This window comes from Tyto alba, unplaced genomic scaffold (genome assembly GCF_018691265.1).
Source record: "Tyto alba isolate M040663 unplaced genomic scaffold, T.alba_DEE_v4.0 Super-Scaffold_20000042, whole genome shotgun sequence".
Lineage (NCBI taxonomy): Eukaryota > Metazoa > Chordata > Aves > Strigiformes > Tytonidae > Tyto > Tyto alba.
Window position 1 is genome coordinate 5451420 of NW_024881293.1, and position 27695 is coordinate 5479114.

General features: G+C 53.8%; 2 protein-coding genes across 4 annotated transcripts in view; one reads left to right on the forward strand and one right to left on the reverse strand.

Annotated features, from left to right (window-relative positions):
* NOC2L (NOC2 like nucleolar associated transcriptional repressor) overlaps positions 1-4870 on the reverse strand; it is a 56180-nt gene extending 51310 nt beyond the window's left edge. Inside the window, exons 1-5 of the mRNA XM_042794659.1 lie at positions 4753-4870; positions 4094-4237; positions 2363-2531; positions 1709-1813; positions 583-703 (exon numbers count right to left, since the gene is read on the reverse strand). Coding sequence (XP_042650593.1) covers positions 583-703; positions 1709-1813; positions 2363-2531; positions 4094-4237; positions 4753-4856 — 643 coding nt within the window. The 5' untranslated portion in view covers positions 4857-4870. The remainder of the gene's footprint in view (positions 1-582; positions 704-1708; positions 1814-2362; positions 2532-4093; positions 4238-4752) is intronic.
* Positions 4871-5206: 336 nt separating this feature from the next.
* KLHL17 (kelch like family member 17) lies at positions 5207-27679 on the forward strand. Of its 3 annotated transcripts, none has more exons than XM_033007573.2 (12): positions 5207-5320; positions 15477-15729; positions 16155-16276; positions 16749-16970; positions 18009-18125; positions 19247-19460; positions 19551-19695; positions 20394-20561; positions 20920-21008; positions 22115-22188; positions 23243-23424; positions 24082-27679. In XM_033007573.2, the coding sequence occupies exons 2-12, from the start codon at positions 15519-15521 to the stop codon at positions 24308-24310; spliced, it is 1773 nt and encodes a 590-aa protein (XP_032863464.1). In that variant the 5' UTR covers positions 5207-5320; positions 15477-15518; the 3' UTR covers positions 24311-27679. The 3 variants fall into 3 exon arrangements, with proteins under 3 accessions (XP_032863464.1, XP_032863465.1, XP_009964437.2); XM_033007574.2 differs by lacking the exon at positions 5207-5320 and adding an exon at positions 5332-8071; XM_009966135.3 differs by lacking the exon at positions 5207-5320 and having other exon boundaries at positions 8083-15729.
* The last annotated feature ends 16 nt before the right edge of the window (positions 27680-27695 follow it).

Sequence of the window (27695 nt, forward strand, 5' to 3'; positions counted from 1 at the left end):
TGCAAAAGGGGGCTAGGTGGAAGAGAGAGGTTGCATCTCATTTATTCTACAGGCATGATAATCCTGCAGAGAAGGAGATCTAGACATGAAATATTTTGAGACACTCCGGCTAGGGGAATGTGAACTTGATAGTGCAACTGAACTCTGAACTGTTGTGAGGTAATAGAATGCTATTTGGTAAGAAGACTTAAAATAGTCTTGTAGGATTAGTTCTAAGAGAGATCAGCAAGAAGCTGCAGCAAAAATTGTCCAAAAAACCCCCATGCACTACAAGTGTATAAAGAGTACCTAGCTTCAATTTCACTCTAAGAAGTCTGGTAAACGAAGTGTACTTTCCTCAGCAGCCTGCAAGCCCAGCTGCTCAAGGCATGCACACCAGGAGGTACAAGTATACACTGGGACACCAGAAGAGATACCACTGCACAGACTCACTGCCAGGCAGATAAGCTACTTAAGTGAAATGAAGTCTATGAAAGGGTAAGTTAACTCCTGCCAGTATTTATCCCTACTCTCTTCCAATAGCTAAACATTCCCTACCAAATGACTTCCCTTCTCACAGAAGTAGTGTGGTGACCAACTCACCTGCAGCATCAGTGACTTGAAATTTGCTAGGATCAGCCCCACCACTATCTCCTTTGGTGGTTGCTACAGATGCTTTAAATGCTTGAGTGATTTCATGGAAAAGTTTTGGTGTTAGCCTTCTCTAGGGAAAGAAGAAAAAGGATTGCTGAGGAGAGAAAGCAAGCAATATTCATAGAATCACAGACTGGTTTGGGTTGGAAGGGACCTTAAAGATCACCCAGTCCCAATCCCCCTGCCCCAGGCAGGGACCCCTTCCCCCCAGCCCAGGGTGCTCCCAGCCCCGCCCAACCTGGCCTTGAACCCTTCCAGGGAGGGGGCAGCCACAGCTGCTCTGGGCACCCTGGGCCAGCGCCTCACCCCCCCCGCACAGGGAACAATTTCCACCTTGGATCTAACCTAAATCTCTCCTCTTACAGTTTAAAACTGTTACCTCTTGTCCTATCCCCACCCCCCTGATCAAAAGTCCCTCCCCACCTTTCCTGTCCCCCCTGTAAGTACTGGAAGGAAATATTCTGAAACTCTAAAGCACTTTACTAGGACAGGAGTATTGGAATTCATCCTAAGTTTGATTGCAAAAATAGCTCCATCCTATAACACAAAGGAAAAATGTCAAGACAGCATTAACAAGTGCTAGTGGCTTCCACCTGCTCTAAAATGGGCTTTTAATTGGTTGGGGGTTGAGAAGCAATCCTTCAGCTGCAAGCAACTATCCAATTTGACCTTTTCCTCCCCCTCTTAGTCAGAAGCAGCAAGCCATTTCATCACTACTCACAATATTACTAAAAAAGTTCTGGGAGCTGCCAAAGGCACAATGCTTAGCAAGAGGGTGAATAATCAGAAGTTAACCATTTTGACCTCTTCTGAGCCACACAAGTTTCTTTAGCTTCTCCCTCGGATCGAGCGCAAGTACTCTAATCTTGCAGCCCAAGAAAAACTGCAAAGACAAGTCATGCTGAAGTAACAAGAGCTCTAGGAGTATGACCTTGTATGTAGGACATACATCTTCTCTGTAGATTTTTGTGAAAGATGAACAAATCAAAAGTTAGTTGTTTAGAGGCAGCAACATGTGCGGAAGAATGTTTAAAGCAGAACACTCAAGTGCCTTGTATTCCAACTCCCTGCTCACCTCTGCAGCTTTTTTCCATTCTTCAACCATTTTCAAGGTCACAGGGATGAAAGAAACTCTCTTCCGTCTGACTGTTTCATGTTCTTCATCTTCATCACTTGCTTCCTAGAGAAGTTGGTACCAAGACTGAGAAAAAGCTTCTACACTTCTTTTCTGGCCCCACCTCTTTTGCTGAGTAGCTACTGAAGAGGAAGGCAGGCAGCAGTGAATTTTAATGCTGTTATCAGCACTTTGTGTAAAGCAGTAATGAAGTTAGAGGTATTATAAAATAAATAAATAAATAAAGCTACATAAGCCCTGCAGCTTTGCTACAGAAATACCATATGCAATAAGAAAGCATCAAGGGGAAAGCATATCACCTGAGGCAAAACAAACTCTCATTGGAAAAAGTGACCAAAAAACCAAAGCCACAGAGAAAACGCACTCTAAGGGTCTGCTTTCACAATCTTTAACAAACTCCTCATGCTCAGTTCAAATCCACAGCTGACTTCTGGATTAGAAGCCTGTACACCTGCAAACGATCTTTGGGGAAGCTCCTCCCCAGCCACCTGTGCAACTATAAGCCCAAATATACTTCGGTCTTGCAGTGGAAGTCAAATACTTAACAAGTAGTTGAAATAATTGATTTCAGCACTCCAAAATAGGGTCCAGTACCTCCAGTGTATCAGGTGGTACGTGCAATCCCTCCTCCTCATCAGAACTGTCTGAAGCATCAAAATCCAGCAATGTGCGATCGTTTTCCTCCAAAAACTTATAAAATTCTGGATCTTTGTCCTTCAGCCGAGAGAGCTGATCTTTGTGCTCAGATGCCTTTCCTTTCTTCCTGGTAGGTAAGAATTAACATGCATTTATTCATTGCTCCAACTTCCACTGATGCTGTAAGAAAAGCACACAACTTCTGAACACTAAAGCACACCTGGGACTAATTTCAACAGTGATTGATTTATCAGGGCTGTGGTCACAGGCCTGTGTCCTGTTTAACACCTGCTCTAGAGAAACCACAAAAGGTTATTTTCATCCAGCACTAAGATCTTGATAGCAAGTTATTGGGTTGTATTGGAATACTGACGAGAGGTCATGAAAACATCTCGAAAAAACAGAAGAAATCTGTTCCTTCATTTCTCAGAATTAGTCTCACAAGCTTTTATAAAGAATACTAAAAGCTGTACTGCCAGAGAAATCTGACAATGAAAGCTCGGTAAAATCTTACTTGGTAGTAAATAATTGTTTTGGCTTGTAATAATCATAGAACAGGTTGGAAGGGACCTTAAAGATCACCTAGTCCCAACCCCCCTGCCCCTCAGCCCAGGGTGCTCCCAGCCCCGCCCAACCTGGCCTTGAACCCTTCCAGGGAGGGGGCAGCCACAGCTGCTCTGGGCACCCTGGGCCAGTGCCTCACCCCCCACATAAGGGAAGAATTTCTGCCTTAGATCTCATCTAAATCTGCCCTCTCTCAGTTTAAACCTGTCACCACTCATCCTATCCCCCAGCCCCACACCCCCCCCCCCCCCCCCCCCCCCGATCCAGAGTCCCTCCCCACCTTTCCTGTCCCCCCTTTAAGCCCTGGGAGGCCACTCGAAGGTCTCCCCGGAGCCTTCTCTTCTCCAGGCTGAACCCCCCCAACTCTCTCAGCCCGGCCTCCCAGGGGAGCTGCTCCAGCCCCCCCAGCATCTTCGTGGCCTCCTCTGGCCCCGCTCGAGCAGCTCCGTGTCCTTCTGCTGTTGGGGGCCCCCGAGCTGGCCCCAGCACTGCAGGGGGGTCTCCCCAGAGCGGAGCAGAGGGGGAGAATCCCCTCCCTGGCCCTGCTGCCCCCCCTGCTCTGGCTGCAGCCCAGGGCACGGGTGGGTTCTGGGCTGTGAGCGCACGGTGCTGGCTCACGGGCAGTTTTTTCCCCCACCAACACCCCCAGTCCCTCTCCGAAGTGCTGTTCTCCAGCCACTCTCCAGCCAGCTTAATTAGCCCCTCTGATGATTAGTAGTGCTCAAGAACTACTTCATCACTTCCTATCTTCCCACGACTGCAATGTCTTTCAGTAGGAGCAAATACACACAAACTGAAGAAAAACAAAGTAGGCTGTGCTTGCTTCTGATATGACCTGTAAAAGATGAAAACCATACACCTTTTCTCCACTGCAGTTACAAAAGTAAAAAAAAATACAACAGAAAACTTGAGTGTCCTGTACCCCATAAGCCCACTACTGTGTTGATCACTGCCCTTTTAAGCACCTATGACCGGGCTTGTACCAGACCTAGCTCATTCTATAACAAATGCTGCAATGAAATCCTGCGGTTATTTATAAAAACGCGCAAAAATTTAACCCCCCAACCAATCAAGCAACCGGTGCAATCAAGCAAGCCTCCCCCGCAGCGGGCCCGCCGGCCTTACCGGGCAGCCGGCCGGGCCTGGAGCGGCTGCTTCGCCTTCGCGCTCCGCCGTCCCCGCGCCGCGGCCTCCTCTTCCTCCGAACCGTCAAACTCCACCTCGGAACCGGCGGCGAGGAACTCGTCGAGGCTCAGCTCCGCCAGGCTCCTGAGGGGCGGCGGGGAGAGGGGGGGGATGCTCAGCGGGGAGCCAGGCCGGCAGCGCCGAGCCCGCCCGCTCACGGCAGCCCATCGGGGCTCACGGCAGCCCATCGGGGCTCACGGCAGCCCATCGGGGCTCACGGCAGCCCATCGGGGCTCACGGCAGCCCATCGGGGCTCACGGCAGCCCATCGGGGCTCACGGCAGCCCATCGGGGCTCACGGCAGCCCATCGGGGCTCACGGCAGCCCATCGGGGCTCACGGCAGCCCATCGGGGCTCACGGCAGCCCATCGGGGCTCACGGCAGCCCATCGGGGCTCACGGCAGCCCATCGGGGCTCACGGCAGCCCATCGGGGCTCACGGCAGCCCATCGGGGCTCACGGCAGCCCATCGGGGCTCACGGCAGCCCATCGGGGCTCACGGCAGCCCATCGGGGCTCACGGCAGCCCATCGGGGCTGACGAGCCGCCGGCGGCACCTCAGCCCGATCCGCCCTCCCTCCCCACAACCCGCCGACTCTCACCTCTTGCCGCCGGCCGCCATGCTGCCCACCTCACTCCAACGCGGCCGCCGCTTCCGCTCCCAGCGTGCCGCGGGGCGGGGCGGGGCGACATGACCACGCCCCATTCACCGCCCACAGTCACGCCCCCTCCCCGTGTCTACCCCCCCGCCACGCGTGTCCCCCCTTCCCCTCCCCCCCCCCCGCATAACGGGCCCCCCCGCGCCCGGTGAGTGAGTGAGCGGCGTGGCGGGGGGGCTGGGCGAGCCCTCTCCCCTTTCCCTCCCCACACACACGTGCGCGGCGGGATTTCACTGCGTGGGAAGGGGGGGGGAACCGAAACCCGCAAGGCAGCGGCGAGCCGTAGCGTGGGCAGGTCCCCGCGGCGGGGTTATTCCGGGTGAGGGAGGAAGCCGCAGCCGCGGGGCCGCCCTGCTCCCGTCCCCGTCCCGCCGCGGCCCCGGGGAGGAGCCGGGTACCCGCCCGCCCCCGCCCCGCCCCGTCTCCCCGCCGCGGGGCCGGGGGGAGCGGTGCCGGGTATCGCGGGGCCCCCGCAGCATCCCACGGGCCGGGCCGTCGTTGCGCCGGAGCCGTGAGTACCGCTGGGGCACGGTCCTGATGCCCGTCCCTTCCTTTTCCCCGGGCCGGGCAAGCGCCGGGCATCCCCCGCGATGGGGGGGAAGGAAGGGGAGCCTGAGGGGTTACCTGATTTTTGGGGGGTGGGAGGTGGCAGGGAGACCCACCCCTCGCTCCGGGAGCTCTCCATCACTCCCCACCGCTGCTCCTGCGGTGCTGGTGGTGCGTCCCTCCTCGGAGAGCAAGTTTCCTTGGAAAAAGGAAAGGAGGAGGAACCGCTGCCGTGTCTGAGCGGCTGCCTCTATCCTGGCATCGCCCTGTCTCTGAGGCCGGCGGCCTTTCTGTGCTGAGCGTGGTCTCCATCCTCTGCCAGGTCCCTTTGGTAAAGGCAAAAAGCTGCAGGTTTAGAGCTTTGCGAGATGCCGGGGCCCCGGGGGGAGCAGCCGCAGGGGGGTTCTGACAGCTGCGGGTTTGCTTAACCCCCCCGTGCAGGCACACAGGCTGTTTGGTGTCGTTGGCTGTCAGGGAGCTGAAGGGCACGGGGAGAAACGTTGCCTCAGGTTTTCTGCTAACTTGAGGGGGAAGCGGGAGGCAGCTTTTTTTGCTGGCCTCTGCAGTGACCAGTCCTCCTCGAGCTACAGAATCTCCGTGTGTGGAGGTGGTCGCGGGGAGCAGCAGGCCAGGGCTGGCCGCTGGGTCGGTTCTGCTGGCTGAGCAAATCCTTCCCCCTCCGAGGAGTGGCGGCCCTGGGACCTCAGAAGTGCAGCGGGTGGGTGGCTGCCCCTGCTCTCTGGCATCAGCATCCGACCACCGACCGACCAGGCTTTTGTGCCAAGCTACCTGCAGAAACGGTGGCCTTGCTTTCATGGGGTCTCTTTGCAAGGGAAGCCCACTTCTCCTTGGACTTCAGTGGCCGCTGTCTGATGAGCGCTATCTTGGGGTGCTCTCCGTTGCTGGAGGCCACAAGGAAGGACGTTAGTTCTGGAGTGATTCAGCAACATGTGGATATTTGGGTGTTTTTGATCTGACGGTCTCCAGGTGTGCCAGGCTGACGCAGGTAACTTGTTGCCCCTTAGGACTGGGCACTGCTGAAATGAGGCTCAGCAAGCTGCTACCCCTTTTCACTATGGACAGCCCAAAAGCATGAGTTGCATTTAAGGATGGGAGGTGGGATGGGGCCTCCACAACAGATTTGGGATGTCTGTGTGCTAGCATGTTATACCAGGAGGTGCTGGTTTTTTACAAGTTCACTGCTATGTGGCTCGCTAACACTTCAATGTACAATAGCCTTTTGGTTACAATCACTACAGCCAAGCAGTCACCCCTGTGGAATCTCTCCCCTTTGCACCCCAAGTTTCTCTCCTGACTCATGAGCCCTTGTTGGAAATCCTTTATTCAGCGTGGCAGTGAGGAAGACTTTTAGGGATCTTGGGTTTTAAAGACCTGAGTTTCCTTCCTGAGAACTGACTAATTCATGAATCTCAGCAAATAGCATCTAATTCAGAGCAGACCAGGAGCTGGCAGGTGTAATAGTCACCTGCTCTCTTGGCTTGACAGTCTAGGATCCAAATGGAGTCGCTCCTTAGCATCTTGGGTAGATAGGATGGTCCTTTATGCTTTCTGTCAGCTAAGGTCAGCTTGGTGAGGGTGGCAATGGAACCTCTTTGCTCTGCCAGCCCGTCTGGTGACCATCTGCCCTTGCTCTCATCAGCCTCAGGCTGGGTCTCTGTAGGTGGAGTGGCATGTGAAAATCAGGGCAGTCATGCTCTGAAGACTGGAGATCTGCTGGGGAGACTGTTCTGGTTTGTGGTCTTGCTTTGCTGCATTTCAGGCTGAGCAGCTCAAAAAATCAAACAGCTATGCTGAAGTCTCAATGCTGGCTTCTGTATGTTCTCAGGTGCTGAAGCCTTGCCTCCAAACCCTTAGGCAAGCTGGTAGACTTGAGAGGTTTCACCCTTTGTGCTTGGCCTGCTAGAACTGGCTGCAAAGCACGCTGCCTTCTCTAGAGGATGTGACTCCTCAGGGACAGGAATTTGAGCTGAAATTCCCAGGGTCCAGGACTCGCTGGCCTTGGCAGGCCCCCAGTGTACCAGCAAACTCAAGGCCGTTATGTCATATGTTCCTCATAGCTCAGTTTTCATGTATGTGGCCTGTGCTGTTGCCTGCAAGAAGATGTGAGGAAACTCTCTTAATTGTTCTCTGGCTTGAAAACAGGCTTCCACTGCTGCACAGCGTGAAACATTGAGCTTGTTCAGAAGAGGAAATGCAGATCTGCTTACGTGGTCCGGCACGTCTACATTGCCAACCCACTCCATGACTGAGGCTGGTAGGAGGCTTTGTAAAGCTGTCCATAAACGTGGTGTGGGTCGTGCAGTCTCTGCGAAAGGGATGAGGCCAGGGTGCAGGTGGTGACCTCCGCTGGTGACCTCCTGATTCGGAGAATCACTCACGAGCAGCGCTTCACCGGGCATCAGCAGCAGCATTGTTCCTTGGCTTATCCGTCTGTGAAAGATCTGCTCGCCCGTTTGCAGCCAGCAGACCCGGGTGCTTTTTGCTTCTTTCCTGGTCTAGTGCTGGAGCCTCGAGGCCATGTCGCCTCACGTCATGGAGTCAACTTTCCCTTTAGAAGCCAAGTGGTAGCTCGTGCTGGGTCCCGCCATATTCATCGCTCTCATCTGATGTAAGGGCATTGCTGAGCAGCAAAGACCCGTTCTGAACTGGCCCACTGCCACCTACTCGAGACACCATGACCCTGCACAGCAGACAGGTAAAGGGCACAATCCCTCTTTGAATAGCTGCTAGTCGAGGCTGTTGCAGGGAGGGAGCTCCTGGGCAAGTCCAGGAGCCAGGTATATTGAGATCCTCTGATGTGGTCTGCCTCCAATGACCTGAGTGCTCTCATCTTCTCTGTTTACCTGTCATAAAAATGAGTTGGGAACAGAGATGTCTGTCACGGGGGAGGTTAGAGGGAGATCAGGAATACCACAGTGATGGATAGTGCAGCTGAAGCTGTTAACTATCACTCTGCTGCCTGGAGAGGAGACTTGCTCGATGCCTATGGGTAGAGGATTGGCACTGCTTGTGCCATAAAATAGTGCTGGATGTGACAAGTAGCTCCTCTCCTGTGTCTGCTGGGGGACACTGGGAAGGGGGAATTAGGACATGACCCACATTTCCAGTCCTTGGCAAAGGGCTCCTTTCACTTAGGTTTTGGTGTGCTTTGTGCTGGACTGTAGGACCTGCTGTCTAATCCCAGTGCAGCCAGAGACCTGCACATTTTGCTAAGCATCTCAAGACATGAATTAGTTTCCATTTCTTGTTTCTCCCTAACCTGGGAATTCAGCAGTCCCAAACCTATTTGGGTCCTGACCCTTACAACCAATTATTTAAAGTGACCCAAATGTTAGCACAGATGCCTCTAAATCCCTCAACCACAGAGTGCTGCTTGGAGCTGCTGCGATCCCCTGTGTGCAGAACACTGAAGGCAAAAGCTGAATTTGAAGATGTCTGCAGGAAGAGTTTCTGCCTGTGCGAAGTGTGCATGAGAGGGAGAAGACTGAGTACCCAGATAGGTGCTAAGCAGGCTGGATAACCTTTATCTCTTTCAGGTGTGGGAGTGTCCAGGTGCAGGTATTGAGGCTCTGCCTTATGCTCCCTCCTCTCACAGCTAAAGCACTTCTGAGCATGAAATGGTGTGACTGAGAGCAACTTTGAGCTGAGTTCCCAAACAAAACTCCCCAGGACTAATGGGGAGAGAGGCTTTAATTAGAAAAGACCTCCAGCCTTCTGTGTGCACCAGAGCCGATTGATTACAACCCACTGAGTTGCTGAAAGACACTGGCTAGGTCAATGTGCTGAATGCCCTTCTTGCCTGAAGCCAGCACTGTCTCTGAGCTGTAGAGCTGGCAACTGTGTGCAGTTTTTCCCCATCCTCCCCACCCCCTTGCCGAGGCTCCACATCCTCTCTGGCAGCTTGTCACTTCTCTGCAGATGTCTAGACAGGAGGATTCAGTGCGTGTCAGTTATGCCTAATTCATTAAAAAAACCCAAACCCTACCGAGAGCTGGGGATTCTCAGTCCTGCAGACTCAGCGCTGTCTGCGGTGCCCTGTGCTGCCTTGAGGCCAGCTCAGAGCAGATTAATTCCCCGGATTGTCAGGAGCAGCACGCACCTCGCGCTCCCATCCGTAGCAGAGGGGCTTGGGGAATAGAAGGCAGACGTGGTCAGGGGCAGTGCTGGCAGCGGGAGCAGAAGAGGGAGGAGAGGTGGTGAAGAGAAATGTTGGGGGCTGAGGGGCATGCTCCTAACCTCTCCGTGCGGCTCACCCCCGCTGTGTGGTTTTGGCGTCCTCCGCTGTGTCCGTTGGGAGCTGGCAGGGGGGTACAAGGTGTCCGAGTCCTCACTCTGGCTGTCTGAAACTGCCAGCTTCATAATTCTATTGTCCCTCTTGCCACCTCTGAAGGCAGAGCTGGTGCCAGGAATGACAGCTCCCCTTGCCCCGTTAAGTCACATTTCCATCAACATTTGCAGTCCTGACCTCTGTATAGGTGCAGCTGTAAATCAGCCGTCACAGTAACAATGACTGGACCTGCAATTCAGAGCATCTAGTTCACTTGCTAGTCCTGAACTATTAGGTCCCTCTGCTTCCTCACAATTTCTGGCTCTTCTAGGCTGAGCACGCAATTAACTTGATATTAAAAAGACTGAATTTGAGCTGCTGCACACTGACGGTGTCTGCTTGAATTCCCTGGATGCAGGTAAAGTGTTATAGGGGCTAAGAAGGGACTGAACCCCAAAGTGTTGTATTGAGGGGATGGTTTTCTGTCTGTATCAGTGATGCGCATGGAACAGATCCTAGTGAGGACAATTGCCTAGATTTAGTGCCTGCTTTGCATCTGAGTCCTGGGCATATATAACTGGATGATTTCCCGTCCTCTTCCATTTTTCATTTCCCCATATTGTGGGGAAGGGAGCAGGAAAGGTAGGGATGCAATATATTTTGTAATGGGCAGTGCCAGGCCCTCTGAAAGAAGCAAGAATTTGGGATATCCAAGTTTGAGGTGTAAGGGCAGGTAGTGTATAACTGCTGTAGCTTGTGAAAACAGCCCTGGTGTCTTAGACATGCTTACTGCAAGAGGATTAGTGTTGCAAAAATACTGCTAGTCTGGTATTTTATAACTTCTCTTTAGATGTTGGCTTCAGAGCTACGGACAGGGTTCGACAAAAGGGATAGCTCAGCCAAATTAACGGGGTCTGCACAAAGCAATAAGGAAGATGAACATTTGCAGGCCTGCAGAGTACTCGGCTCCATCTCTGGATGCTGGTACGAGCTGTGTTAGTGGTCTTACTTTGCAACAGCACAACAGCCGCTATTGTTCCTGCCGGCTCAGCTATTTGTGTCCCTTGACTGTTGAAGGGAAGGAAGAGAGCACAGGAGCACATCTCGTTCCCAGCCCTGCTCCCAGGAGGAAAGAAGCCACTTGTGCTGTGTGTGCACCCACGCAGCTGGGCAGGGGCTTGCCTGTGCCTCCCCAGCCTGCCGGGGTCTAGTCCTGCCCTGAGCTTTAATGTGTACTGCACGTTTCAGTTCTTTGGGGGAATGCTGAATTGCAGGAGGCTGCTTACTGTCAAATGGCCCGTGACTCCTCTCGGAGGGGTTAAAAATAAAAATTCTGATTTCTGGTGCAGGGGAGATGGAGATGCACGTGGAAGCAGCGATTCCTGCCTGTGACTCCACTGCCAAGCTCCTCGTTCCCCAGGGGTCCGTGCTGCTGCTCTGCCCCAGGATGAGCTTTGCTGTGCTGTTTTAGAGGGCACTGCTTCGGCTCTGCTGCTCAGCACGGAGATTTGGAGCTGCTGGGCACAACAGAGTCGTGCTGCCAGCAGCCCCTTCCTGCCTGGGGACAGAGCCAGGGGAGGTCTGCAGGCAAAAAACAGACTTTGTGGCTGGGAGATGGACCCCTAGCGCCAAGGAACGGGGGAAAGCACTTCCCTGAAAGGGAAATTGGCAACATGGTGCCACCTTATTGACCTAATTTGTGCTGCTCTCTGCTCTGCTAGTGCTGTGAAACACTGGGGTAGAGGTGAGTGAAGGACTGAATGTCTTATCCTGAAGGTCTAATAGCAGCACTTCTATGGGAGACACAGTGCTGCACACAAAACAGGGCTTCATAGCTGATTTACCAGAAAACAGATACTGGAATATCAACATAGAGGTAGGGCACATGTGGAAGTGATGGATTTAAGCACAATTGTGTGTCAGGCCTTAGAGTAGGGGATGTCACCTTATCCACAGCAAAGACTCATCCCCAACATCTGACCAGCTGTACAGGATGTGTCTTTGCAGTCTCCTAGCTAGCCTGGCGGACACAAAATCTCCATCCAGGCTGTCAACAAAAAGCCATTCTCCAGGGCCTTCCTGGGGAAAGGGCAGGCTCTGAACTTTTCCCTGGAGGATACTCTGTTCCCTGTTTATTGCCCAGCACGCTTCTTTTCACTGTCGGCAAAATATGGTTTTTTGTGCAAAGAGAACAGACCTCCCTTTGGGCAGGGATCATTTGCATTAATTAACAGAGCTGTTATGCATGGCCACACTCTGTCTCATAGGAGCCAAACAAACGCCTTCTTTTTTTTGTCATAACCTAAGAGTTATTACAAGTCAGCCACCGCATCCATTATAGCTGATGTGTAACACGTGCACTCGTGCTGCTGCGTGCTCCACAAAAGTGGGCTTGTATTTACTTCCCGCTGCTGGAGCTCTGGACACTGCTTTACTGTCTCTTGTGGTCCAGGCACTGTTCCTCATTAATTATATCTTAGCAATGCTCATAGACCTTCATTTCCTGGGAATGGAGTTTTACAAGGAAATATTTAGTGCTGCCAGTGAGAGTTCAGGCACAGGGAGCAGCACAAGCAGCAGTGGGGTGTCCTTTCCCTTTTCCCCCACTGATTATATTCTGACTCATTAAAGCAAAAGAGCTCTGATGGGAACAAGTTATTGTGGAGTGGAGGGGACACTGGGAAGTGGGACTGAAGGGGCTGTAGCCCCTGTGAGCCTTGGGCCAGACCCATGCCAGTGCTCCCTGTGCTTTAGGAGGGTGACGTTGAGCTGCCCTTCAGGGGAGGGATTGCCAAGGCTGTAGTGTGGCTGTAGCAAAAAAACATCAGGCAGAGTTGGTTCGGGCTGCTGGTGGCTCAGGTCAGTTGCAGGTTGTCCTCCAGTGTGGGGATGCTCTTGGGAGCCCAGTGGCAGTGCGGTGGCTGGGATGGCATCTCACTCTGGCCCTGCTCCCTGCTCGGCCACATCCGAGACCGAGTGACACAGCGGATCAGGGTGCTGCACAGCGGCGTGGGCAAGGGAGGCACCGGTGACGTTTCAGTGGAGCTCTTCAGAGCTCTGTGAGGTGCGTGCCAGCCCGCACTGGTGGCAGCAGGGGTGTGTGGGTGGAGAGGGGAGCGAGCAATAGCTGGTCTCTACCTTTTGGCCATGGGAATCATTGCAAGGAAAGATAATGTCACCCTTGTCACTCTGCATTTGTACTTGCCCAGAGTTGTGCAATGACTCAGTGGCAGGGCTGGGAAGGGAGCCCAGTGTTTCTGACCCTCTTTGGAAATATGTTTGATTACTGTGGTGCCAATGCATCAGCTACAGCAACCTTCAGTCCGTAGTGCCCTCTGTGTCTCTTCCCTGACCGCTGGAGACGAGTTGCGTGCTACCCTCTGCCTGGCCAGGGCAGCAAACCTTTCCTCACAAGTCTCTGAAAGCACACAGAGATGCAGTCCCATCTTTTTCCTGCTCTTCTGTCCTGTCCTGTGTTGTCCTTCCTGGGTTTTCCTCTGCTGTGGAGCTGGGAGCTCTTATCCCCTGCTACCAGCACCCAGGAGGGGAGAGGTGAGTGCTCTTAATTAGAGCTGGGGCATGACTTAAACACCAACGGGGAGAAGTACGCTCAGCTGTGTGTTGAAAAGATAAACCAGCTCAAGCAGATCAGGAGAACCCTCAGGCTTGCAGCTAGGGAAGGGAATAAAGGTGAGAAAACACTGTCTGCTCTCTGCCACTAAACCAAGTCTGGGAAAGGAGCTTTTGAACCCAGGTAGAGAGGCTAATAATTATAAACCACCTTTGTGCAGGCACCTCTCATCCAGCAGTGTCCACACGTGAATTAACACACCAAGGCTGTCCTGGCGACGTTGCAGCTTTCTGAAAAGCTCAGCTGAGGGGTGTGGGAGGAGAAGGCCAGTTAACTCACAGGCTCTTCTTTCCTGTCAAGTGCACAACAGCATCCTACTCTCGTTACTGGAAAGCATCAACAGGCATTGCCTTTGTTGTGTGCCTATGAGTCTTCCCTGCTGACAGTGAGATGAGGAATTTCACATCACGCGGGATGATGCAAATAGAAGAGGGCATTGCAGGCTTTTCTCCCACTCAGGAAAGATGCTTATTCATCTTTTTTCCGCCCCCAGACTCTAGTATATGATACAACTGCTATTTAAAAAGGAATAGAAGGCTGCATTCGTGGCTGAGCAGGCACAGCATGGTGGGTTTCTATTTTTAGGCTCAGCACGGCTGGCGATGTGTAGGTGTTGTGAGGAGCACAGCGGCTGAGGGGATTCTCTCGCCGCAGGGATGCGGGGGCAGGCGCACGAGTGCAGCACACAGGCTTTTTTCCCTTCAAGCTGCCTTTTTCTCCTGCTCCCTCCCCCTTCTTCATCCTGCTGCTCAGTCATTCTGTCTTCACTCCCCCACCTTTTCTTTGGATGCTGCTGGCAGGGAGACAGTCAAACGCCTTTTGAAACACCGTGAGCAGCTTAGATGCAGACAGCATGGAAAGAGAAAACATCTTTGCACAAATAAATGTCCTTATTCCTTGATGAGGCAATTTTGTTTTCTATGAGCCAGCCGAGTTTATACTCCTGCTCCCTGCCTGGGCTGTCCCAGACTGTGTGGAAGGACTGTTCCACTCCATGCTCAGCGGCATGTATGTGTGCGTGCAGACCGAGTTCTGCGTTGGGTTCCAGCCGCCTGATCAGCATCTCTAGTCTTTGCTGTCTGTCCCTCCTGTCAGCCTTGTCAAAGCAAAACTACCTGAAGTTCCAAGTTACCTCTTGAAGGACAGCCAGGGTGTCAGCTGGGGCTGCTTCCAGGGAGACCCTAGGAGCTCTGCTTTGCCCAAGCTGCCTGCTAGGCTGGTGCAGGACAGGAGTCTGCGGTGCTGGAGCAGGACTGTTGTGTGGTGAGGTTGGATGTGCCTGGGTAGAGGACACTGGAGGGAAGTGGAGATCAGGATTAATAAAGTGAGTGTTTCCTGCTCCCTAACTGACCACCTGGGAATCCCCAGTCTCTCTCCAAAAAGAGACCTGAAAGTAAAATGGCAGGAAGACTTGAGCCCATGGTCTGCAGGAATTCTGTACTGGGGCTGTGGAGCTCTGTGATGCAATTGCCTTTGCCCTCTGCCTTACCCTCCTGAATTGTGTAGGCACAGGAAAGCCAGAAGCTCTCTGGGCTTAACTTTTGAAGTCAGGTACATTCATGAAAAATCTCCTAGCATCTTCTGGAAGCGAGAAGGGAACAGCCAGCACTTGAAAAGCTGTGATCCATAATGTCACTCTTGCCTTTTAAGATATGGGCAAGAGTGATGTTATGGGATTCCCTGGTTATTTTTTGTTTAGGCTACTCAAGTTTGATGTGTTCACTCTCTCTAGTGGTCAATTTAAGCTGTGTTTGATCAATGCAGGACTGGCATGTCCCGGTGAGACTTCTAAGATCAATGCTTCTGCTGATATTGCACGGAAATGCACTTTGTTAGGCAGATTTGGAGATGGTGCAACTTCAAGGAAAGCCAGTCTGAGTGCATATGTTGTAGAGCAGTACCCTTCTGAAGGCAGGTAAGCATCTATCGGTCCAAAGATAAACACAGCTGGGAAGCAGTGAGTGTCACAGAACAGAGAAATCTCAGCATGGCTTGGTATTACTTGTGTTCCTTCAGGCACTGTTTCCTCCCGGTCGCTGGTTTATGAGCAGGATGATGTTTCCCTGGCAGGGACTGGTGAGACAGGAGCTGTTCTCACACAGGGTCTTTGAGCAGTGTCGGGTGTACCTGGGGACCACGGGCATTGTCTGGGGCTGGGGCTGTTCCTGCCTTGGTAACGCTTTGGTTTTCCCCCCATGTCAGTGCCGGTGAGAAGGCAAAGCCCACCATCGACCACCCGCAGCCATGGAAGGGGCTGTGCAGCTCCTCAACCGCGACGGCCACAGCATCTCCCACAACTCCAAGCGGCACTATCACGACGCCTTCGTGTGCATGAACCGCATGCGTCAGCGTGGGCTGCTCTGCGACATCGTGCTCCACGTGGGCCCCAAGGAGATCAAGGCCCACAAGGTGGTGCTGGCGTCGTGCAGCCCGTACTTCCACGCCATGTTCACAAGCAAGTAGCGTCCTCTCTTCCCCGTGGCCAGGGTCTCCCCGCTCTTCCAACCCTCTCCTCTCTGCAAACCCCTTCCCTTTCTGTCCTGCTCCCTATTCTCACTGCCCTACCATACAGAATACAGCGCCTGTCTATCACCTCTGTGAGTAAGTGCCATAATATTCCTCATTTGGCTCCTTTCCATGAAGCCCTTTGCCCGTAACCCCCTGCCCAGGTATCTTGATGTCCATCCTGCAGACATGGACCCCACTCCCTAGAGTATACTGCTGCTCCTCCTCGCTAAGAGGTGGGCAGGAAACCTTCCAGGGATGTGATTCTGGGCCATGGAGGTGGAAGCACCTTGTTCCATGCATGGCTAAGTCTCCCTGTGGGAAAACAATCCTGCTGTGGGACTTTGTTCATGTCTAGTATCTGTGTTGCCCCAGATGAGATGAGTGAGAGCCGCCAGACCCACGTCACGCTGCACGACATTGACCCACAGGCCCTGGAGCAGCTGGTGCAATACGCTTACACGGCTGAGATTGTGGTGGGCGAGGGGAATGTGCAGGTAGGAGCTTTCCCCCCAAATCTCTCTTCTCCACAAAGCTGTTCTGTAGGTGACTTGCTTCCTGGGGACTCTTCTCTCCTTCTGCTCAACACTTTCAGCTGTTGTTCTGTGGTGGTACCTGCTTCTAACAGTGGTCAGGGAGTTCACCTCCTGCCCTGTGCCCAGAGGTGTGGCTCCTGTGACTGCTGTAGCTGGGAATGGCTCCTCAGAGCACTGCGCAATGGCCAGGTCTAGACCTGAGCATCTGCCATTCTCCTGCTGTTTCCTGACCCCGTGGGGAGTTACAGGTGTCCTTCTCAGCTGTTCTTTACCTTAGTCCTGTTGGAAAAGAAGAATGCTTTGTCCTTTATGCGCTTGTGTGCCTGAAGGTGCTCCGTAAGCTTGTTCTGTTATCGACTTGCAGTGAGATGAGGGTGAAAATGGTTTCCTTGCCCTGGAAACTCTCCTTTCCCCCATTCTTTTCCACTGCCAGACACTTCTTCCTGCTGCCAGCCTGCTTCAGCTCAATGGTGTGCGGGATGCTTGCTGCAAATTCCTACTCAGCCAGCTCGACCCATCCAACTGCCTGGGGATCCGGGGTTTTGCTGACACACACTCCTGCAGCGACCTCCTCAAGTCTGCGCACAAGTATGTCCTCCAACACTTCGTGGAGGTGTCCAAGACAGAGGAGTTCATGTTGCTGCCTCTTAAGCAGGTGAGGTCCTGATGGGCACGTGAAGGTACGAGTGTTGCAAGGCTTTTCATGGTCTGTCCTGGAAGGCACAGTCTGTGTGTCAGAAGCCCAGGGAACCTGCACTGAGTGGACAGGGTTTGGCAGGGGAACGTACCCACATTCTGTGCTTTGGTCCTCTCTGTTCAATGGAGAGACGATACGTGGGAAGAGTGCTGTCGGCGAGCTTAATCCCATGTGAAATAGAGATGGGAGCATAGCATGGAGGGTAATTGCTGTCGCTGGTGCTTGCCACATGAGCTCTGAGCACATTGCCCTCTCTCCGGGGGCACAGTTGAAGGAAGGAATCCTGGCTGCCCCAGTCATGTAGCTGTGATGTTTGATTCAGAGCTCAGCTAATGTTTCCTGCTGCTCTTCATGGGGTGCCAGTGTGGCCCCTGGCTCATCACTGTCTGCAGGGTGCTGTGCCCTGCCCAGCACGTATTCCCAGTCCTTGCTCTGCATCACCCGACCCTGTGTGGTGCCTCACCAGGGTACAGACACCTCCCTGTGTCCGTTCTCTGGGCAGTGGGGTGCGTGGCATCAAGTGGGGGGTATGTATCTCCACTTGCTCCAGCTCCGTAGTCCTTGGCACGTGAAATGAGTGTGCTGGGAACAGCCAGGGCAGCTGGCTCTATCCCATGAAATACTGAAGGGATGCGTGTGAGCAGAGTTGTCTGCCTGATCTCCCTGATGTTGATTGGAAGCATCAGGCATTGCAGCAGCTTCAGACACAGTGGGGTGGGGAATGAGCCAAGGAGAATGATCGAGGGCAGAGCTGTCTCCACACCAGTGCTGCAAGGTGAGGGGAGGCACAGCTACACCTGCCTGGTTTGGGGGACCTGGTTGCTCTTTGGATTCTTCTGTGCTCAGTGAGAGAGACTAGCTGTATGCCCCTCAACCACCAGCATCTACAGGAGGCAGGGGCTCTGCCTCTGGCAGTGCTGTTCTGCTGGGTCTGAATGTGTCCTTTCCTCCCAAACCATACCAACCGACACTTCCCCTTTTCACCCCGCTCTGCAGGTGCTGGACCTTATTTCTAGTGACAGCCTCAATGTGCCATCGGAGGAGGAGGTGTACCGGGCTGTGCTCAGCTGGGTCAAACATGACGTGGACAGCAGAAGACAGCATGTTCCCAGGGTGAGTCTGCTGGGGAAGGTGGCCTGGTTCTACCCACCAGCTCTGAGTGCCTGGTCTGGGTGGATGCATGGCTGAAGGAAGCTGCAGGTTGGCCAGCGGGTCCCTGCCATGCCATTTCCAGTCCAGACATAGATGAGGATGTTGCTGAGAAAGTTCAGTCTCCCAGAGTGAAGTCCAAACTATTGACAAATCCGAGGGGGATGCCCTGTCTGACCCCTGGCAGCTAGGGCATGTGGAGCTCTGGAGAGGACGTGGGCAGCAGGAGAGGTCAGCCCTGCCTGCAGCCTTCCTGAGCTTTCACGTACATCCTCAAATGAAAAGCTCAGCCATGTTTGAGCTGGGACTTCTTGTAGCTCATGCTTTTGTCTCTCTGCCTCTGCACCTTGGAGCATGGCTCTGCGAGCCTCCTGCCAAAGGTGCAACTGGAGACGTGGATAAGCCCTTTCCTGCGGGGCTGTCAGTACTTGGCACAGCGTGGACACCCTCTCACGGGTGCAGCCTCGCACTGCAGTAGAGGCTGTCAGTGCCTCCAGCAGCCCCGTCCTCCTGCCATCTTGCTGCTCTCCTGCTTCCAGGCAGGCAGAGGGTGGGAACAGTGGGAGGAAGCATCCCCAGGTGCCCTTCTGAAGGCTGGGACTGAGGTAGGGCAGGATGAGGAAGACTCATCCCAGGGCTTGACCCTAGAGAAGTTCTGTCTCCTCCTTTGCTGGTTGTGTGCACTCAGACATCCCTTCTGTGGGCAATGCAGGCAACACGGGCCATGCTGGGCAGAGGAGACTGGTGTCTGGGCTCTGCAGCCCCACAGCAAGGATCGTTACTTGTAGCATGAGTGCTGGAAGAGGATGTGGGTGCTGGCAGAGGGCAGGGTGGGGATCTGGGGTGGCTGTGGGACATGTCACGGCCAGGCGGAGGCCTCCTGGCTCTGCAGAGACGTTAAGGCTGAATTGCTGCATTTTGGTGCCCTTTGTCGCTGGCTGCCTATTCTGCCAAGTGAGCAGGATGACATCTCCAGGTGGAGTCAGCCTTGCCAGGGTCCCCGGGGTTTGTAGGGGAGATGCGGGGCCAGCACTGGGACGAACGCTTCCCACCCTGCCGAGGGGGTGCGACTCCTCTCCCCTCAGCTTATGAAGTGCGTGCGGCTGCCCCTGCTGAGCCGGGACTTCCTCATGAGCAACGTGGACACGGAGCTGCTGGTGCGGCATCACTCGGAGTGCAAGGACCTGCTGATCGAAGCCCTCAAGTACCACCTCATGCCGGAGCAGAGAGGGGTCCTTAGCAACAGCAGGACGAGGCCGCGGCGCTGCGAGGGGGCCAGCACCGTGCTCTTTGCCGTGGGTAAGGCCCTGCCACGCGTTTGCTGACATGCAAACCCCTTTCCCAGGGCCTCTGGGCTGGTGTTTGCTCTGTTTGCCGTCCCGTGCGCAGGTGGGGGGAGCCTCTTCGCCATCCACGGGGACTGCGAGGCCTACGACACGCGGACGGACCGGTGGCACATGGTGGCCTCCATGTCGACCCGCAGGGCCAGGGTGGGCGTTGCTGCCATCGGGAACAAGCTGTATGCTGTGGGCGGGTAAGGAGGGCGCGGGAGCTTGGGTGCTTTCGGTGGCTACTGCGCAGAGCCGGTGGTGAGAGCGGCACTGAGCTGCTCCGGGAGCAGGGGTGGCCAACAGAGCCTCCCCGGGCCAGCCTTGGGATGAAGCAATCCCATATCTTTGGGTTACTAACAGCAGGAGTAGCAACTGAAAACTCCTTCCCTGTCCTGGCAGTTTGGAGCAGTGACTTTGCTGGCTCTTGGTGTGGTTGTGGCTACGTCCTGGGCTTGTGCTGTTTCCTCCCGTTTCCCTTAGCCCGGTGCTGCAGGCTGAGCCTCCTTGCTCACCTCTCACCCCTCAATGTGCAGGGCCCTCCGAGACCCGCTTTCTTTGCAGCCCCCGCAGGAGAGCACAGCTTAAGGGCTCTGCGCTTCCAGCAGTGCTTTGGTGCACTCTGCCTTGAGGAAACTGGGCAGGGAGGAGCAGGGAGGGGTGGTGACAGGGACCTGAGGCAGGCTGTGCTCTCTAGGCTCTTGGTCGGTTCCAGAGCTGTAGGTCCTACAACTTCACCTGCAGTCCAGGCTTCCCAGTTCTTACGTGTCCTCCCCACTCTTACATGTCCTCCCTGCTCTTACATGTCCTCCCCACTCTTACGTGTCCTCCCCACTCTTACGTGTCCTCCTCACTCTTACGTGTCCTCCCAGCTCTTACATGTCCTCCCTTTTTCTCCCTACAGCTACGATGGGACCTCTGACTTGGCCACGGTGGAGTCCTATGATCCTGTCACCAACTCCTGGCAACCTGAGGTGTCCATGGGCACCAGGAGGAGCTGCCTGGGTGTAGCAGCACTTCATGGGCTTCTCTATGCTGCTGGGGGGTACGATGGGGCCTCGTGCCTGAACAGGTAGGGGATTGCCTTGCTACAGGCTCCTCCACTGCTCTTGCATGCACTGTCCTGAGCACTGGGTGCCCGGGGAGCCCACAGGGCCTGCTCCTGACAGATGGACTGGCCCCAGAGTAGATGTCTTGCAATCCAGCTATGTCTTCCAGTGCCTTTGGCCCAGGCAAAGTTTCTTCAGGGGAAAAACCATTTTGTAGCCCTCTGCCACAACAGCACACAGCCTTTGTCAGTTCTTCCCTCCATTTTCCCTGTCTATTCCCAAGCTTCCTTGGGAGCTGCCCCTGAGGGCCCGTGTCAAAGAGCTTTGACCTGGGCATTTCCAGTGTCACACCTTATGTTCCTGTGTCCCTGCCTGCTGCAGCGCAGAGCGGTACGACCCTCTGACAGGCACCTGGACATCCATCGCTGCCATGAGCACGAGGAGACGCTACGTCCGGGTGGCAACTCTAGGTGGGTGATGGCATGAGGACCTGACTGACTGCAGACTGCTCCTTGCATTTCTAGTGGTTCCTTTTGATGTCCTGTTCTAGTTCCTGCCCCTTTTACCTAGATTCCCTATCTGGGAGTCTGGGTAGCCCAGCCATTCCTCTGCCACGTCCTGACATGCTTCCCTGCCTCTTCTCTCCTCCTCAGTCTCTCTAGTAATTGGGTTTCATCACATTCTGGAGACAACTTCTGAGGGGACCCACAGCTTGTTACTAAGCTTCTACTTAGTAACAACAACTACCCTCTACTTTGGAGCAAGAGGGCTGGCTGTGGATGATCACCTGTCCCTAGAAAGGAGGAGACAACCTTATTACTCCATTACGAAAGCAGAACAGTCCTTTTACTGATGATCCAAGCAGTAGTGCAGGGTCAAAACTGTCTCTACCAGAGGTGTCACAACATTAGGTGCAATGCTGTGATGCCTTCTGATTCCTTTGAATGAGTTCTGTCCTGAAGGAGGATGCAGTGTGAGAACTGACCACTTCATTGTTTAGTGCTGCTATGGGATTAATGCAGGTACCACTCTTCACCCTGGCAGGGGCTGGACCTCCCTGGGGATGACAAGGTAGCTGCTCCCCACTGTTCCAAGAACTGCTGTGTGGTGTTCCTGCAGTGCCTCTCCCCTGCCCTGTTCTCTGGTTTCAGCTCTCAGTGTTGGCTCAGAGCTTCCCTCCCCTCCATCACCAGCTCCTACCCTCTGCCTGACACAGCCTTTATTGGCGTTCCCCTGCTCCAGCCTCTGCTGCTAAAAATAACCCATTGCTCTGGCAGGGAGCACTTGCAGCTTCCATCGTGAGGAGGTCAAGAAGCGGCAGACGACCGAGCTCTTTGGGAAGCTTGCAGTGTGGCAGAGAAATTGCCTGATGAATTTTTCACGATGCTCCATGCTGCCAGGGGAGGGGGAGCTGGGGGAGCCCTGCCGAGAGGAGCTTGGCTGCCTCGGGAGCACGAGGCACTGTGGCTCAGATGATCCCTGTGTGGGCACCCTGGGCAAGAGTTGTGGGAGGCTGTGCTGGGACTGGGGCCGTGCTCTTTAGCTAACTTCTGTGCACGTGTGACTGTCTTTGCAGAAGGCAACCTCTATGCTGTTGGGGGATATGACAGCTCATCCCACTTAGCCACAGTAGAAAAGTATGAGCCCCAGGTAAATATAAGAGAAAGCATGCCTGATAACCCTTTTGCTTCTCCCCTCCTTATGGGAGGCTGAAAGGGCCCTGCAAAAAGCTGAGTGCTACACGAGTTGCTAGAGAGCTCAGCAGACAGTGAGACATCAGATATACGTGGTCTCTTAGCAAACTGCTGCTGTAGCTTAAGATGTGACCACTTCTTAGCAAAGAATTGCAGCAGCAGTGGAGCAGAAGGTGTGCCCACACGAGCCTGTGTAGCACAAACCTGCCTGCCTCCTTGGAGACTTAAGCCACCATGCATGACTACACGATGGAATGGGTATCATCCCCCTCTCCAGATCTTCTGCAGGGGCAGAGTATCTGGGGTTCAATCCAGAGCAAAATGAGCCAAAGCTCATCCATGCAGGATCCGAGATATCTCTGAAATTTTCAACCACCAGAACACTCTCTATCCCCGTAGCCTGTAGGCCAGCTCAAGTTCTCTAGGAAGAACAGCTCTTGTACATGCTCTGAGCTTATTTGCAGCTTCCAGCTGAGGTCCTTGCTACATGCACATCCAGAGCAGTTCATGGGGATTGTGGCAGGCTGGGGACATGTGTTGGCCCTGGGGTCTCACGGTGCTGTTAGAGCAGGCTAGGCCACTGCAAAAAGATCAAAGAGAAGGTCCTGGAGGTTTTTCATGAGCTGTAAAGCCACAGCTGTGACTTCTACAGATTTGAAATAGATACAGCTCAACCCCCCCAAGGCTGGGATGGGATTTAGCTGTGACGTGACTGGTGGCCTGGCACAGATCTCTGTGCTCAGGCCCCTGGGATGGCAGGACTCCTGCCAGCTGCGGCTGTGCTTTGCTGAGCCAGTCGGCAGAGGCCTCTCCTGCAGCCCACAGCTCTTCCTGCAGCGGAGTTGAAAGGAAAGAAGGGGGGTGCCCCCCCAAAAGTCCTTTTGCGGGAGGACCGTTATGTCAGGAGCCGTGTGGTTAGAGCAGGGCTAACCTCACAGGGCTGATTGGGCAGCGGTATGTGAAAAATGACTTGTATATCTGGCTCACAAACAAACATTGCCTCTTCCCAGGTCAACACCTGGACGCCCATTGCCAATATGCTGAGCCGCCGGAGCAGTGCAGGAGTGGCTGTGCTGGAGGGGATGCTCTATGTGGCTGGTGGCAACGATGGGACCAGCTGCCTTAACTCTGTTGAGCGCTACAACCCCAAAACCAACACATGGGAGAGCGTGGCACCCATGAACATCCGGAGGTAAGGAGCTCTGCCCCTGCCATGCTCCCGGGCTGCAGGAAAACCTCAGCTGCTGCAGTCCGGAATGGGGATCCCATCTCACTGAGAGCCTTGCCTTGCTTGGCACTGCAAACCATAAAATGCAGACCATGCCCCTGGGCTTGGCTAACGCTGCAGTCAGCTGGCTCTGTGCTGCCTGCACTGCGAGGGACTGGTGCGTGTGTGCCAGGAGGGCAGGGCAGGGACGTTCTGCAGCAGGCGCTTTCTGCAGAGGGATTTATTCTCAGCAGCCTGTGTGGCCGTAAAGAACTAGGTGGTATAGCTGGCTGAGACCATGTCAGAGATGTTTCTGGGCTGCGGGAGGGTTTAAGGCTTGGAAGTCCAAGGATTTTAGGCTCTTAGGGCCTGTTATTATTTTTATCCACCTGCCCTGGTGGCACTTCTCCAGTGGGAGGAGGGTATCAGAGAGAAAGGGAAGATCTGAGGCTCTATACTTCACTCTGACTGACTGTTTGAGCCCCAGTAGTTGATTTTCACTGGGCATTTGTGAGGCTGGGCACTCCCTTTTGTGGGGTGGCAGAGCTCTGGCCAGTTCATCTGAGGTGCTGAGCTCCCCTACACCCCTCATATGCCGTGTTCGAGCCTGACACCCCTGTGGTCTCTGCATTCTCATTCCAGGAGCACCCACGACCTGGTGGCCATGGATGGGTGGCTGTATGCAGTGGGTGGCAACGATGGGAGCTCCAGCCTCAACTCCATCGAGAAGTACAACCCCCGTACCAACAAGTGGGTAGCAGCCTCGTGCATGTTCACACGCCGGAGCAGCGTGGGGGTGGCTGTGCTGGAACTCCTCAACTTCCCACCCCCCTCCTCGCCCACCCTGTCGGTGTCTTCGACGAGCCTTTGACAAAGAATCAGGACCTACCTTACCTCAAGGGGACAGGGGTGCTTGGCAGAGCACTAGGCCAGCATGGCCCGCCCCGCGGGGCAGCCGGTCGCTGTAGGAGAGCGAAGGTACCGGCTGCTGCCTCCAGCCCCAGCACTCCTGTGAACCCCCGGAGCTATCCCCACTCTTGGTGCACACATCGGATCAGCACGACCGCAGCAGTTAGAAATGTGCTTCCTGGACGAGCACCCTCCTTCTGGAGGGCAAGGAGATGGGCTGCTTTCCGCTCCGTTCAGACTCATCTCATCGCTCACCCAAAGAGCGTATATTTTCTTTGGGCAGGGGGGAAACTTTAAACCATTGCTGCTTCTTGGATTCATGTGATCCAGCTGGTGCCACACATGCGAGCAGAGCCAGCCTTGGAGGCTTCCAGGAGTCCTGTGGGGTGGCAGAGGTGGACAGCACTCCTCCCAAGGACACGGCTGAATGTGCAACCGCTCCTCTGAATGTCACTGTAGCCAAACTCTTTACCAAGCCTACTGTGCACTGTTAAAGACTCTGAGGCCACCGTATGGTTCTCAATGGTGTCTAATTGATGCCTTAAAATACACAAACAAAAGAAGCCCAGCTAAGGGAGAAGGCCTGGAGGAGATGAGGTTTGGAGACAAAACTGGATGCAGCATCCTGAACCCCTCCAGTGTTTCCATGCTCAGCTGGCCGCACCTCAGTCACCAAGATCCCAGCTGACCATTGCTCTGGGGAGTCCCCAGCCAGGCAGATGGGTTGAACGACCTTGTTTGCATCCATGCCATTGCTGTCCCAGGTTCAAGTGACTGTGTGGCTGCCTGCTCTCTGCACACGGTCCTGGTTCACAGTTTGGCTGGGAATGGATCAGCCCGTTTGCTCTTCCCCTCTCTGCAAAGCAGAATCTGGGTTTATGAAAAGGTATCAGTTCTTAAACAAGAACGGCCCAGCCTTCTAAATGAGGAGGATTTCCTGGCATTACTTTTTTGGGTGTTAATTTTTTGCCTTTTTTATTTGAATGCTAATATTTTATTTTTTAATGACTTCATATCCCTTTATTTTTTACACTCTCCTGGTATTCCTGTCCCATCTGCTTTTAAGGCAGCAGAAGGGATGCAATTATTTTTCTCATTTGTTGATGAGATGATGACTGTGTCCTGGAAGATGTTCTCTGTAGATATGTGGGGGTGTGTGCATATGTGAGATACTGTATGTACAGTGAAAACAGCATGGAAGGGACCATTTGCAATTAGTGACTCCCTGGCAATTAAGCAACCACTTAAATTAACTAAAGGTTGAATAAATTAGTACTGTAAGTCACAGGCCTGTTCTAGACCCACCCGTGCCATGGAACCTCTTGGGTGGTGTTTTCAATGCGTATGCTGTTGGGTGTGTGTATGAGCCTTGAACGTATTATCAGGTGTTCTCCACATTATAGAGGAACGACTCAACCACTGGTACCTCAATAGTGTTCAAATGTAGCATTGGAGATATGGTCTAACTGTTTGTTTAGAACTAATTCCTTTATCCTTTCTCCCCCCACTCCTTCTCATTTCTCATTTACAGAGTTCGGATTTCACGCGTGATGGTATTTGTTGGCCTAAATTTTCAAGTGGCTAGAGATTTCTTCTTTTTTCTTTGGGGTGAAAGGAGAGTTTGAGATGAGACAGGGAGTCCCCAGCTTAAGACCATTTTTACAGCAATCTGATTTCTCCTGGATAGGTGCCTGCATGTTTTACAAGCCCACTTAGAGTGCCTAACATTGGACACCTGAAATTACCAGCAGCTTCTGAAAATCTGGGCTGCTTCTCCCCCCAGCCTCTCTCTAAGGACAGCCTGGGCTTCTCAGGCTGAGGAGGCCTTTTTGGCTTTTAGAACAGACTCTAAATCTTCTTTTTGTTCCCCCTCTCACTTGCCAAGCCTCTGCCCCAGCCCATCACAGCTTGGCAGCTCTCCCATTCCTCTGTATTGCAGAGGATCCTGAAAATGTCCAGGCTCTGCTCATGCAGGTTGCCTCTTGGTCAGCGTGACAGTAGAGCTGCCCTAAGTAGCTCATGTCAATCTCCCTTGTTCAAAGAAACGATGAAATCGGTGAAGCCTGCTCTGTTGCGTGTGTGGGCATGCATGTACCTACGCATGAGCGAGGTGTCAATCCTTTCCATCCCTTTCCTGTAAGCAACATCAGGATTTTAGTCTTCTGCTGGACTCGTATTGGCCAGCGCATTCAAGGTGTCCTTGGTTTTAGGGTTCTCTTTGGTGGAGGATCAGCCCAAAAGCCCCACGGCCGTGTCAGGGGCAGGGCAGGGCTGGAGAGGAACTGCTGAGGGGAGAAACAGGGCTGATTTCAAACAAGGAATGAGTTGTTACAGCAGCGGCTCAACATCTGGTCCAACTGTGGCTGCTGTAGCACGAAGAGGGGCTGCTGCCTTTTTGGGGGAAAACCAGAGGAGAAGTGAGCAGTGTAGCAGGCCAAGGAGAATTTTCATGCCATGTGCCCTTGGCCCTAGTTGTGACCTTTAGCAATTTACACTACAAATGGTGTGCAATGCTCTCCTGCCTCTTGGGGATCAGGGAAATGGGCAGTGTGACTCCTGTGACCCACCGGTTGGGTCCTGAGCAATATCACCACTGACCCTTTTCTGCAGAAACCTGGGGAGGAGGGAGCCTTTCGTGTCTCTGACGTACTAACTATGCAGGTGCTCACTGCTTTCCTGTGAAAGAGAAAGAAGGAGGGAAAGGGCGAAATAGTGCCCCAGCAGCTTGCTGGGATCCGGAGCACCCCGACCCACACTGTGTGGACATGAGGTGTCAGCATCTGCCCCGGGGAGATCCCAGGGTGGAATCGCTTCTGGTGCTGCACATCCCTTGCTGAGGAGGAGGCCTCGGAGGGGATGCGCGTCTGTGTCTGTCTGTCTGTGCGTAGTACCCTATCTGAGGGGAGGAGAACTGTCAACTCTGCGTGGCTTCTCTGCCCGTTTTAGTTAGCGGTGTCTCACCCAAAATGTTATTTGTGCGATTTCCCATGTGAGCTTTTCCCAGTGGAGGAGCATCCCGGAGCGGGTGGCTCCAGGCTGCGTGTGTTGATGTGTTTTGCCCAGGGACCCCGGTGTCAGTCTGCAAGGAGCCGGTAAGGCTTAGGCAGGAGCCCTTGCCCCGACAGCGGGGAGAGGTTCGCTTGACCTTCCTGGTAGGCGGACCCGGTCTACTCCATGTCAAACTGTTGTCACTTTGATTTCTCTGTAAGTTATCTGACTTATTTATGTGGAACTCTGTTTCTCTGAATTTTTTGCACTACGTGGGATCGGGGAGGGGATACAAGCAATAGAAGCCAACATGTACAATAAAGATGTTTTCTTGAATACCGGATCCTGCCTCTTGCATC